Consider the following 14,869-nt stretch of genomic DNA (forward strand, 5'->3'; position numbering starts at 1 on the left):
AAAGAGACTCCATTTTCTTTTTATCTTTAAAAAATCTAGATGATTTAATACTACATATTACTGTGCTAAAATAAGTTTTTTGAGATTATTATTCCTCTTTCCTGCAGCATCCTCAGTCCACCTTGTATACTGTTCTACATGGAGGGATTGCTACATGCTGGAGATCCTGCATCGGTAAAGAAGGTTCAAGTTTGATCAGGATTTCTGAGGATATAGTATTCATCTACTATCTGTATCAGACACTGGACATATTAATGGGTTCTCTGTGGCAAATTTATTATTTGCTGCATAGGCCACTCAAGCAGACAAGATCATTATTCCTGAAAAGCTGGTCTAATTTCAGATATATTGGACTAAAATATTTTCTTTTATTATGAAATTATATCTGCACCCAGAGTGGTCAGGCCCCAACCCCCAGGATGGATGAAATTCACCCAAATCTGTTCAAATTCTTTCTTCCTCCCCTGGGGAAAATCAAGTTTGTACTTCTGTGGGTTTGACAACTGAATCGCTTTAAAGCCAGTTAGCATTTTAACTTTGTCTTTCTGTAGAAGAGAGCAAGGTCTCTAAGTCTGTTCAAAAGCCTTTCTTCCTCCTGCACCTGGCTTTGATCAAGTATTGTTTTTCTTTTCCTTTTCCTCCTCACCACAGTGCTTGGGACGAGAGAATGTAAACATTGACAGAAACAGCAGCCCTGTGACCACATAAGTACTTTCTCATCAGTTAGATCCCATCAGCCAATCAAATGTTCCAAATCCTTTGCTAGCTGGGAAGTCACTGAGTTTTCCGTTGTAATTTAGTGTCCCCTTTACTTTGGCCTCCATCTGAGAAAGAGAAAACAATAGGCCAGTGAGTGGAAAGAGATAAGTTAAAAGAATAATTTTTTTAAATCACAGGCATTTTATTAATTATAACATTTCATTTCTGCTTAGGTCACTCATACCTTAAAACAGAATATTTAATGTAATTAATACCAAAGTAGTATAAAAACTAGAATATGGAGCTCAAAAGATACTGAAGGATTCTTTTTATGGCCAATTGTTGAACTTATATTTGAGACTCAACTAAATCTGGACATGCCACTAAGAAAGGCAGATGGTAGCACAGTGGGCAAGAGCACTGGACTTGGAATCAGGAAGCCTGGAGTCAAATCTACCCTGAGACATATACTAGCTATGTGACCCTGGGCAAGTTACTTAACCCGTTTGTTTCAGTTTCCTTAATTGTAAAATGGTAATAATAATAAATTAATTTTTATATAAACATTATTTATATAAATAATAAATAAAGCTCTCGGGTTGATGATCAAATGAAATATCTGTAAAGTGCTTATTGCACTGACTGGCACATAGATAAGCTCCATATAAATGTTTATTTCCTTTCCTTCTCTTCCAGACCTGGGACTTAATTTTCTAATTGTATCTCTAGCACTTGTTTTGCATTTAATAAATCTTTTATTTCTTCATTCAGCTATGTGCAAACAAAAAAAATGAAGGATAAAGTGGGGGTAATCTCTGAGGGAAGGCATTAACAATTCTGTTATGAGTGGCAAAGTCATAACAAAGAAGATGGGACTTTAGCAGAGCCTTGAGGGGAAACCAGGAAGTGGAGATGAGGGAAGAGCAGTCTGCAAAAATAATCCAAGTCAGGAGGTTTGAGTGTTACTGAGTTGCAAAGGACATGGAGAGTAAGGAGTATGAAAGGTTTTAAATGGCAAAGGATTTTAGACTTGATCCAAGAGGTAATAGGGAGCTACTTCAGTGAAAAGAATAGGGGAGTGATAAGGTCAGACTTGTATATTAGTAAATCAATCTGCCAGCTGAGTGAAAGACAGATTGGAGTGAAGAGAGGCAGGGAGACCAAAGAGCAGGTTATTAAAATAGTTCAGGCATGAGGTGACAAAGGTCTGGAGGAGTTAAGGGAAATATATGTGAGGTAATGGAGGTAGAAAGGACAATACTTAACTAATGACTGGATTGGGGGGATGAGAATAAGGAATGGAGAAGGCCCTTAAAACCTAGGTTGTAAGTCTAGGTGACTTAAAGGATGATACTGCCTTTGAGAGTAATAGAGAGGTTAGGAATAGAGGCAGGCAGGCCTGGCAGGGGAAAAGATAATGAATTCCATTTTAGTCATATTGAATTTAAGGTATCTACAGGTTACCCAGTTCAAAATGTATAAAGATAGTTGAAAATGTTAAAACTGCAGGTCAGCAGAGAAGTTAAGACTATACAAGTAGATTTGAGGGTCACCTGCATAGAGATGATAATTAAAATCATGGGAGCTAATGAGATCAAGTGAAGAAGTAGCTAAGCAAAGACTATTAGACCATTTTCCTATGAAACTGCTGAATAGAAATGAAGTTTCAGAGAGGGCAGAGGAAGGGACATTTCCTGACAGAAGAATATCAGTGGTGATGGACGTCAAGCATAAGGCATGGAAAAAGAAGAAGGGAATAAGATTTTATATGCTGCCTATATGCACAAGGGACTGTTCTAAGCACTTTTAACAAATATCTCACTTTATACTCACAGTAACACTAAGAGGTAGATGCTATTATTCATCCCTATTTACATAAGGAAATTGAGGTAAACATGTTAAATGACTTGCCCCAGGGTCACATAGCTAGTACATATATGTGGTCAAATTTTAACTAGAATCCTTCTAATTCCAGTCCCAACACCCAGTTTGCATCTTGGGTTTACAGAACACTAAGGTGCTATGGACATTAACTATTGTATGTTGATTACCTAAATCCATTCCATTGATACCCTACTCTATTTCTTAGCCAGTTACCAGAATGCTTTGATGATTACCACTTTATGGTATAGTTTGAGATCTGTTTGGGTAGGCCTCTTCCTATTTTCTAGCTTTAAGAAATAGTTTTTGGGTAGTTTTATTAATATGGCACTGAATAGATATATTAATTTAGATAGGACTGTCATTTTTATTATATTGGTTTGGCCTATTCATGAGCAATAAACATTTCCCCAACTGTTTAGATCTGACTTTATTTGTGTGAATAGTACTTTGTAATTGTATTTATATAATTGCTGGATTTGTTTTTGTAGGTATACTTCCAGGTATTTTGAACGGAATTTCCTTTTCCACCTCTTGCTGTTGGACTTTGTTGTGGTAAATAGAAATGCTGATGATTTACGTGGATTTATTTTGTATCCTGCAACTTTGCTGAAGTCATTAATTATTTCTATTAGTTTTTTGGTTGATTTTCTGGGATTCTCTAGGTATACCATCATATTATCTGCAAAGAGCGATAACTATTTCCTCACTGATTATTCTAATTCCTTCAACTTCTTCCTTCCTTCCTTCCTTCCTTCCTTCCTTCCTTCCTTCCTTCCTTCCTTCCTTCCTTCCTTTTACCGCTATAGTCAGCATTTCTGGTATATTAAATAGTAGTGGTGACAATGAACATCTTTGCTTCACCCTCTGACTTTATTGGGAAAGGATTTAGTTTATCCCCATTACATATAAAGCTTGCTGTTCATTTATAGATACCATTAATCACTTTAAGTAAAATTCCATTTATTCCAATGTTTTTAATAAGGAATTAGTGTTGTATTTTGCCAAAAACTTTTTCTGCATCTATTGAAGAAAATCTGTTGATTTTGTAACTGATAGCCTCATCCTAGGTCTGGAATTAAAAGGTCAACTGAGCAGATTATTCTATACAGGTGCTTTCTAACCAAGCCTCCACTACTGAGGTTGTACTTTTGTCAGTAAAGGTCAGGTATTTTGAACAGAGAAGTCACTTGAAAGTCATCAAATTCTAAAATTAAGTTAGTTAAGTATATACAAATATACTACACAGCCAGAAGGAATCAAATTAATGCTTAAGACTACAAAAATATAACCCAATGGTTATGTGATAATTTAAATAAAACTATACTGGGGAGGGAAGGAGGGAGGAGTGGAAGGGGAGAGTGTGAGGCAGAGGAAAGAATTATCTCCACAGAAATATTATCCATGAATTCAGTTCTCTATAAGTCTGGGGAAGGTACATACAGAATGAATGACAAGTCAATCATATATGCCATGTAGGCATGGGTAAAGGGGACTCGTTTCTTCTAATGAATTGCAAGGTTATCCATATTTTAAGATAATGGATGACATTATCAGAAATGTATGTGTGTTAAGGACACATACATTTTACTATATAATTATTTGCATTACAAATTGATCCTAGCCTACTAGGATGACACTTAGCAATAGTAGAATCTATAAGGCTTGGATGCACCAACTGGATATTAAAAATAGTTTCTTAAAATTAAATTTTTTTTTAAACCCTTGTACTTTGGTGTATTGTCTCATAGGTGGAAGAGTGGTAAGGGTGGGCAATGGGGGTGAAGTGACTTGCCCAGGGTCACACAGCTGGGAAGTGGCTGAGGCCGGGTTTGAACCTAGGACCTCCTGTCTCTAGGCCTGACTCTCACTCCACTGAGCTACCCAGCTGCCCCCTAAAATTAAATTTTTAAAGAAGTTTTAAGGTTCAAATATAAAAGAGCATTCATAATTGAGCTGAGCACAAGACATGCAAAATTTCAAAAACTTAGACATTATAAATGAAAATAGGTTACAGAAGACTATGTGGTATTATTTCCAAGTGAATATGTGTTTCCTTGTTCACTTGAATTAAGCAAAGAAATTATTGTCAAAGAGCTGTCCCATAGTAAAAACTTACATAAAAATTTTTAAAGAATAAAAAGCATAATTATTGTAAAAAAATTTTCCCCTCTCTCTCATTTAATGAATACCTTGGGCCATCAGCAATGTAATGAAGTCTCTGGAACTAGTTTCTTTTCTTTCTTCATTTTTTTGGGAATACCTTATTGTTTATACTTTAAATAATTTTTCTAAATTATGTATAAAAAACAATTTTTAATATTAGTTCTATAAAATTTTGAGTTCCAAATCTTTCCCTCTTTCCCTTTGCTTCTACCTCCCTGAGACAGCAAGCAATTTAATACAGGCTAGAGATATGGAATCGTGCAAAACATATTTCTATATTAGTCATGTTGTTAAGGAAAACAGACAGCCATTCCTTAATTAATGGACATCTCAACTTCCAATTATTTGCCACAACAAAATGAGCCATTATAAACATTTTTGTACATGAGTGCTTTTTGTTGTTGTTGTTGTTTTTAATCTCCTTAGGATACAGATGTAGTTGCTGTATCAATACACAATAGCCCTTTGGCATAGTTCTAAATTGCTCTCCACAATGGTTAGATCAGTTCACAATTCCATCAACAACACATTATTATTGCAATTTTCCACCCTCCACCATTTATCAATTACTCTTCCTGTCATATTAGCTAATCTGATAGGCATTAGTTGGTACTTCAGGATTGTTTTACTTAGCAGTAAAACTCTTTGCAAGAGTGATTTAGAGCAATTTTTCATATGACCATAACTTTTGACTTCTTTCTCTGAAGTATCTGTTCATATCTCTATCTCTTATTTGATTATATATTCCCTTATCCATAGATCTGATAGGTAAGATGTTCCAGTCTCCCCTAATTTGCCTATGTCTAAGACATGTACCATTTTGACCTTATTTTAGCACATGGTGTGAGATGTTGGTATTTTCCTAGTTTTTATCAAACTGCCTTCCAGTTTTCCCAGCAGTTTTTGTCAAGTATACCCAAAGCTGGGACTTTTAAAAAAAAAAACCCTTACTTTCTATCTTAGAATCAATACTGTATAGTAGTTCCAAGGCAGAAGAGTGGTAAGGACTAGGCAATGGGGGTTAAGTGACTTGCCTAGGGTCACACAGCTAGGAGTCTGAGGCCAGATTTGAGCAGAGGGACCTTCCCATCTCTAGGTCTGACTCTCAATCCAGAGTCACCCAGTTGCCTGATAAAGCTGGGATTTTTGCATTTATTAAACATGAGATTATGATGATCATTTACTACACTGTATTGTGTACTATATATTCTACTAATCTACCACTCATTTCTTAGGCAGTACCACATTGTTTAAAGACATGATTACCGCTTTATAATACAGTTTGAGATCTGATATGGCTACGCCACTTTCCTTCAAATACTTTATTTCACTTGATATTCTTGACCTTTTTTCTCAGATGAACTATTATTATGTTTTAGTACTCTAGAAAATAGTTTCTTTGGTAGTTTGATTTGGTATGGCATTGAATAACCTAATTAATTAGGTAGAGATATGGGGAAATTGAGACTCTAACACACTGTTGATGGAACTGTGAACTGATAAAACTATTCTGGAGAGCAATACGGAACCAAGTTTAGAGGGCCACAAAATATGCATTTGACTCAGAAATACCACTACTGGATCCATGTCCTAAAAAGATCAGAAATGTACCTGTACCAAAATATTTATAGCAGCTCTTTTTGTAGTGGCAAAGAACTGGAAACTGAGAGATAGTCTATCACTTGGGGAATGGATGAACCAGTTATCATATATGGTTGAAATAAAAATGATGAATTCACCATCAATTAAGATTCAAGAAATTATTAGGAGCTATTTTGCCCAGTTATATGCTGAAAAATCTGGCAGGCTAAGTAAAAGGATAAATATGTTCAAAAAATACAAATTGCCCAGATTAACAGAAGAGGAAATAGAATACTTAAATACCCCTATTTTAGGAATACAGGAATGCAAGTCTGGTTCACTTTTAGGAAAACTATCATCATAATTGACTATGTCAATAACAAAACCAACAGAAACCATATGATTATCTCAGTAATTGCAGAAAAATCTTTTGACAAAATGCAACACCCTTCTTAAAACACAGCATAGGAATAAATAGAACTTTCCTTAAAATGATAAGTAGTATTTGTCTAAAACCTTCAAAAAGGATTTTCTGTAAATGGGGATAAGCTAGAAGCCCCCTCATTAAGATCTGAGTTAAAACAAGGAGGCCCATTATCAGTACTATTATTCATTGTAATAGAAATTCTAGCTATAACAGTAAGAGATGAAAAAGAAATGGAAGGAATTAGAGAAGGCAGTGAGGAATCTCAACTCGTACTTTTTGAAGATGATTATAATGGTATACTTTGAGAACTTAAGAGATTTAATTTGCATTTCTCTAATTATTAGTGATTTGGAATATTTTCTCACATTTATCAACAGCTTGGATTTCTTCCCTGAAGTACAATTTATTCATATTCTTTGGACATTTATCTATTGGTGAAGAGTTCTTTGAGCTTAACTTCATATATGGTGTAAGATGTTGGTCTAAACCAGTGGTTCCCAAACTTTTTTGGCCTACCGCCCCCTTTCCAGAAAAAATATTACTTAGCGCCCCCAGTCACATACTATCACCACCCCCAAATGCACCTGTGGCCATCACTGTCCCCCTGGATCGCTGCAGGGGATGGTGGTGCCCACTTTGGGAATCACTGGTCCAAATCTACTTTCTTCTGGACTATATTGCAGCTCTCCCTGTAGTTTGTCAAACAATGAGATCTTACTATTGTGTGTGTGAAGGAAATTTACCCTCCCCCCCTTTCTGGGATCGCATAGGTGACAATATCATCTCCTGTCCATTATCTGCATACCTGGCATGAGCCTGAACTTGACTGGGAGACAAGGATTGTGTGAAGGGAATCATTGAGTGGATAGGGTCACAAGGACAGAATGGTAACCAGAAAAAGGGAGCAATAGTGTCAAGAGATCATGAGATGGGGGAAGGGTGGACTGACTCCTAAACTGCACTCCCAGGTAGCGCAGGCAAAACAGAAAGCCACAGTTGGCTCCCAAGATATGTGTGAGAGTTAATGGGTGGAGAAAAGGTTTGATAAACTGAGGCAAAAGAGGATTTTGCTCTCTTCTCTTCCGTGTTTGTTGCTGGTTGGACTTCCCAATGAGCCTGGCCTCAGGGTCCTAATGGCAGCTACAGAATAGCAAACTAAATGGAGCAGCAAGGAAAGTATACATCTCTCTCCTATTTTTCCATCTTTTTCCCCTACTCCTTTTGATTAATAAAGTTATTAATATATGACCAGTCTCATAATTTTCATTCTTACATCTGGTGTGTGTCTTTGGGTTCAATTAACAAGACATTACTGTGTTCATTTACTTCCTAAACCTTATGTACCTAATCTGTTCCACTGATCAGCTTTTCTATTTTTTAACCAATATTAAGTAGTTATATTATTTCTCTTTGTAGTAGTTTGAAATCTGATACTGCCAGGCTCCTATTTTCAAAAATTTCTTTCATCATTATCCTTGAGATTCTTGACCATTTGTTCCTCCAGACGAATTCAGGTTTTTTCCCCTACGTTATAATTTAAAGTCTCTGAAGACCATATCTTTATTTATAATAATTTATTAAATAACAAAAAGTGGGTCAGAGCATGAGAAGGCCCCAGTCATATGTGGCTGGCAGCTCCCTTAGCTGCCTTCCCCACAAGAAAGAGGCACCAAGAATAGGATCATGGGAATGGGTTGGGGTGCAACTGTTCAGAGCAGGCCAAGGAAGGACTACAAAGAACAAGGATAAACGATCTTTCTGAGAGAAAAGATTAAAGCCTCTTAGAGATAAAGTTCACAGTCTGGATGTTAGCACTCTAGGAAAAGGCAGTAGTCCCATTGTCTCAGTTTAGTTTATGGGAGGGAATATCAAGAATGAAAGTAATATTTGCATTCTAATGCTAAGTAAGGGCCTCAGTGGCTTGCTTGTATAGCTGCTTAAAATCTGTTTATGACACAATAATTTTTAAATGATGGCCTTCTAACTATGTGCAGAGATGCAATTTGTGCATGCCTTTATGAGGAGTAGGGTTATTTGTCTTAATAGTTATTGGAAAGAATGAGAAAGTGTACCATTTCTGGAATAAATGGCTCCATGTAGAGAAAACTAGTTGGGGCTGGGGAATGTAAAACAAATACTTCAAATGGACCAATATCTAAGTGGTTCTTATTAAGCATAGTGGCTTAACTATTTGGGGCAAAAGGGATCCAACTTAGGGTGGGTTATAACCTATCAGTGATGGTTTGTCTAACATGATTATACATCATACATGATTCTTAACAACTGTTACTTATTTGGACACATAATTTCTTTATCATTCCCCACATAAAAGTTACTTTTAAATAAAAAGGACACCTTCTTCTATTATTATGATACTATGTTTTCCACTTTCCCATTTGTGTAAAGTTTTTATTCCTCCTACCAATTTAGAGCAAGCATAATGAACAACCGCTCTAACACCCCACCCCGCCTCCATTTGGTCTTTGGTTTGGGTAAGGAGAAAGTGTTTCTTGAACTCTGTGGGTACTTTAATTTTCAAATACAAAAGATAACAAAAAATTAAAAGAATCTTACCATTGTAAGCTTGCTGTAGGTGACTAGGCAAAGGTGAGTGAGAAAGTGATGTTGCATGCTGAGCTCCTGGCTGTAAACCCTTCAGCATATCTAAGGGGAAAAAAAATGAAATGCTGATAGTCTATCCAGGCCTAAGCTTTAAGAAAATTTTGCTCAAATGTAATAACTTAAAATAAATTCCTGAATTTATGCAGAAAATGGAAATGATCAAAGCATTAAAAACTCATTGAATACCATGAGGTATCTAGCACCATATTAGGCAATTAAGGATTTCAGAATTCAAGGAGTTTCCAAAAATGTCAGAAATTAGACTGTCTTTATCATACCATGACTGTGATATTAAAAAACTGAAAACTGGCAAAAAGTTTTATGAAATTTTGTTAAGGAAAATCCTATTGTTCATTAGACTTGTGTTACTGAATGTACTTAAATACAAGTTTTCTTTTAAAATATTTCATAACTATCGCTTTAATTATTTGAATTAGTGGGGTTTAGTTGTTCTCCCAAATCACATAGAAAAATAACTGAATAATCCAAACTTACTTTGAGTTAGGCTATGGTGGAAAGCAGCTGAGGTAGATCCCGAGGTGGTTGTCACTCCTGCTGTGTCGGTGCCAAAGCTAAGTAGCTCCAAAGGAAACTGAAAGGGCATGGTGACAGGAACCAGGCCCCCTAGCATCCCAAAAGGAGCCACATTTTGATTTGTTACAGACAGTGGTGATGTCATGAGAGTGAGAGGCGAGGCATTAGCCAATAAGGATGCACCTGCTGTGGACTGTGCAGAAACCATATATCAAAAAAAGCTTTTAAATCCTTAGCTGATATATTTAATATCCTGATAGAACCAAAAATGCATGTCTAACTTTTTTCTAGCAGTAGTAATAAACACACACAAAAATAACTTTGTAACAAGAGCTGAAACAGTTGGCACCTTCCTTAGGGTTGCCAAATTCTGAAAATTAGTACACTTTCTTTTTGACTTTGGAAAATTACAAATTAAAATTTCCGTAATTTATATTTGCTGGAGGTAAGAGATTTTGCTCTTCACTTTAAAAATTAAATAGCCATAATAAAAACCTTTGTAAGTGCTTATGTATTTAAATATATATCATAACTGTTAACACCAATAATTAAATATATGCAAACTCAATAGCAGAAGAAACATTAAAGAACTATGGGAGACAAGAACCATGCATGCATGGTGTGTTTCTAATAAAAGTAATATTATTCATGCTTCTCTCTCACACTGAAGCCAACCAGAAAGTAGTTTACCATATATGACTATAAAATATAGACAGTAAAGTAATGGATTTGTAACTTGTTAAATAATCATACCCAAAGAGTAATGATTAATGGACCAAGGTCAACCTGGAGGGAGCTGGCTGGAGTGAGCTGGCCACAGGGTTCTGTCCTCAGCCCTGTTCTGTTCAACACTCAGGGATGTTGTAGAGGTGATTCCTGCATTGGGTGGGAAGTTGGAGTGGATGACCCACAAGGTCCCTTCCAACTCTGGGATTCTAATATTATATTTCATGTGAGAACTACAGAATCAGTCTCATTATTTTACATTACTCTTATGATTCATATATTTGGGTTGTGTCCATTATATCCCCTGAGATCCCCATCCTTAGGAATATACCATCCAAATCAAGTTTAAACACCATGTTGTATTAAAAGATTTAGGTGACACGAAGGAGAAAAATGTCCTTTCAGCTCTAGCTTCCATTTGAAGGACTCTGCATGTGACAGTGGCAAAACAAACATTTCTCCGCTTTTCTCAATCCTATAGCCTCCGAGTAAGCCTACTGTGCTTTTATTGTGACAACTCCCTCATAGGTTTGGTAGAATCTTCCATTGAGAAAAAAAAAAAAAAAGTAGTCTTATTTCCTCTTTTTTTACACAATATCCACATTCTCCCAATGTAGAGATCAGGCCTCCCTGGGTCCCCCAAGCTAAGAGTGTCAACTGCAAGAACAATTAAAAATGCTCTCTCTCACTACCTTATTTTAGAGACAGAGAATATAAGAGTTTTTTGAGGTTAGGGAAGAGGCTAATATATAGATGAATCATATTCCTCTCACTATCTTCTTTTTTAACCTCAATTGCTTTCCTAGGGTAACTCCTTTACTCAGATGCAAAATGTGGAATCACATTTTCCTATTGGGTCTTACCATTCCCATCTCCCTCTCCCTCTCCCTCTCCCTCTGTATTCTGACATTAAGCTGCAAGAGTACCTAGGTCAAGGGAAAAGTACAGCTTAAGCTTAACAATGTCTTTAGGAAAAGGAATTTTTAGGATCCTCTTCCCGTCCTCTCCAAAGCTCCTCTGCTTTTCTCTCCAGTATTGATGACATAAAGGAAGCAAGGACAGTTGATGGACTTTGCAGTAAGATTCCACATTCTAACGGGGGAAGCAGTTCCAATGCTTCCCTTGTCTTGTAGGACTAACAGCAAAACACAAGTGCTTTCCAACTTGTGCTCCAAAAGAGAAGCAAGGTATTTGCTATAATTTTAGATGTTACCAAATAGACAAATGTAACTATTTAAAACATGATTACAGGAAACACTTGGGTCTTAGCAATCCATATGTGAGTGGAAGATGGAAGAAGAAAAAGCAGTTTATGAATGGACCAATAAGGAGCTCTCTGATTTTCCTGCCTTTGCTCTTTCCCCATTCCAATCTATCTATTTTACAAACAATTCCAAGAATCATATTGCTCATTTAGAGTAGTTCCATAACATCTTAGCCTAGAAAATCTAAGCTTTTTATATTCTTGCTTTCGAGCAATGATGAAGACGACTTCAATGTTACCCCATATTCTTCTACATAGACTATCAAGACTGAAGTATTCAGTTGGTTTTATACTATATTTAATGTGCATTGAATGATATATTTTTAAGTGTTTTCTTTAGTTGTTTCATATATTTATTCTCTCCTTATTTAGATTCTAATTGCCTTCAAGGACAACTGAAGTATATCATTCTCTTTTGTATAGCCCCCATAGTATCTATTATGAAAAAAGCTAGCAAATAACATCTTTGACAAGTGCAGACAGACTCTAAGGGCTCTATTACTGCCTTGAGCTTTGTATAGAGGAAAGTTAGTGGCAGAAATAAAGGAAATGATATAGGAGGAATGGAGTGTTTTCTGTTAGGGTAGAAGACGAGGCTGAGCTAGCACATATGAATGATTTTGCTCTACATACTTTGCAGATACATATTTTGGCCTTCAGATTTTCTCAGTCTATAAAATTTCTTACTGACCCAGGCATATTAAATAGTTCTCAGACCACTCCCATCGTCTTAATTATGTGTCTTCAAACAAAAAGTGACTATCTCTGGTTACTCCTACCACATATCTAGTATCCATGCCATTCCTTAGTAATCATGGTCAGTTCAACCTCCTCAGAAACTGGATAGACCTTCTCTTCTCACTTTTAAAAACACATGCACCACATCCTGCACCATATACATTCAAAGGACCTTACACATTGAAAGTAATGGTAGAGGATAATCTAATGCAGAAATTCTATCTACAAGAGCCCCATCAGCCAGTCATCTAATCTGAATGAACACTTCTTGAACAAGACAATTTGTTCTACTTTTACACAGATTTTACAAAAATTATTTTTATACTGAGAGCTAGAATCTCTTTTGCTAAAACTTCCATTCATTTAAATTACTTCAACTCCCTGGAATAACAATACAAAACAAGATACTCTTAAGAGTTATCACATCTCCTCCAAGTCTTCTCTTCTTCAGCCTAAGCAACTCCACTGCCTTGAATAATACATCATATGAGGCTCTTGCAAGATTCCTCATCATTGTCTTCCTGCAGATACTACCTGGGTGGACACAGTTCTTCAGGTCTGATCTGGTTAACACAAGAGTACAGAGGAATGATTAGTGTCCTTGATTTGAACTCTTTGATGTAGACTATACAACTGCACCCACAGATTAATTTTTAGGCAGTTGTCAGACTGCAGGTTCATATTAACAAACAGTGCAGGATTAGGGTAAGTCCTGACAGACTACCATTTACATATCACTTCTAGGCTTGTCATTCTCTCACAGGACTCACATCAAAGCATTGGTACTTGTCAAATCAGCTCTCTGACATATAATTAGCTACTGTCTTTGGATAAAAAAACTCTGTCTACTTCTTAGAGTGAGAGAAGTCTATGTCTATCAAATATCACCGTATATTTAAAAAGCTATGTATAAACATAGTAAAGGTATTTATGGATGGCCTTCCTCTGGGTTAAACTTGAATTGAACATAGACTGGAAACTAGTAAAGTATGTGCAGCTGTTAAAATGACCCAGTGGTCTGAACAAAGAGAAGTGCCATAATTCACAAGGCTTATTAGGTCTTGTCAGTCAATTTATAAATAATTTGGGAGCTAAGAGAAGAAACCTAGTGGGAAAGAGCTGAAATCAGGGGACAGTAATCACTTTGATGATTGGAAAAAAAAGAGATTTAGTTTTACACTTCGAAAAGGCAATCTGCTTCCTAGTGATAGTATAACTGTAATTTGGAAAAGTACTAGGTAATCTCACACAGAGGATAAAATAAGTTAGTCCCAGTTCATGAAGGAAGAGTCAGAAAAGACCTGTTGGGGGTTAGGGAAAAGAATTAGAATCTCAAATGGAATGAGAACCGAGTTCTGCCTAAAGATTATGCCAACCCAAACAGGTGAGGTTAGATTTCATATCAATCTGAATTTGAATTTAAAAGATTAAAAACCTTCTCTTCTTAGTAAAGTCTTCCTTTTTCATACTACTACTTGTTCATTTAACCTGGGTTTTATAACAAAGTATCTTTTAAAAACATTATTTGCTTATACATGGCTTATGAATAGTTCTAATGTGTTAAGAGAAAAAAAGTGAAGACTTAAGATGCTCTTCATTGCAAAAAATGGTGATAGCCTAATTTGTCAGTTCCACAGGGAGTCTTGGGAGAATAAGTATCATCTATGGATACTGGTATTTCCTCTCTGTTCCTGACCATGAATGCCATCACTCTTTCAGAGGAGGAAGTTAACTAGAGGGGAAAAAAGGATGTAGCTGCAAGAGAAGAATGAGGACTCTTCTACTACCATAAAGCTGTGTAATTATTGACTACTTTTCATTTGAAGTGCTCACTGCACTGCAATACAGAAGGCCAATATAGCATCACAATTATAAGCTTCATAATACACTCATCAGTATATATCACTAAGTAGTTCCAGAGTAGGATTTATCTAGTGGATTAATCCACAATGAATCAAATCTGGAATAGATGCCAGTGAAATGATCTTGCTTACTTTGAAAACTAGGGCTGAGGGGACAGGGGTATAGTGTAGTAAGAAATCTTGAAAGATCTCTAAAGTATAACAAGACAAGGCATGACATGTCCATGAGTTTGGCACGTTAAGATATCTTCCTAGACCCACTCAGTGTGAGGGTTTCAAGTGAAAAGTGTAATTACTTAAAAAATGATAATATTGCTTTAGAATTTTATTACTGGAGGCTTCAGCTTTCTTTCATAATCATCTGGAAAA

General features: G+C 36.2%; 1 protein-coding gene across 1 annotated transcript in view; it reads right to left on the bottom strand.

Moving 5' to 3' along the window:
• Positions 1 to 367: 367 nt before the first annotated feature.
• UBN2 (ubinuclein 2) overlaps positions 368 to 14,869 on the bottom strand; it is a gene marked incomplete at its 5' end in the record, with an annotated part of 119,626 nt that continues 105,124 nt past the window's right edge. The window contains 3 exons of the mRNA XM_044679008.1: positions 368 to 824; positions 9,329 to 9,418; positions 9,872 to 10,103. Coding sequence (XP_044534943.1) covers positions 775 to 824; positions 9,329 to 9,418; positions 9,872 to 10,103 — 372 coding nt within the window. The remainder of the gene's footprint in view (positions 825 to 9,328; positions 9,419 to 9,871; positions 10,104 to 14,869) is intronic.

Source organism: Gracilinanus agilis, chromosome 5 (genome assembly GCF_016433145.1).
Source record: "Gracilinanus agilis isolate LMUSP501 chromosome 5, AgileGrace, whole genome shotgun sequence".
NCBI classification, from domain to species: Eukaryota; Metazoa; Chordata; class Mammalia; order Didelphimorphia; family Didelphidae; genus Gracilinanus; species Gracilinanus agilis.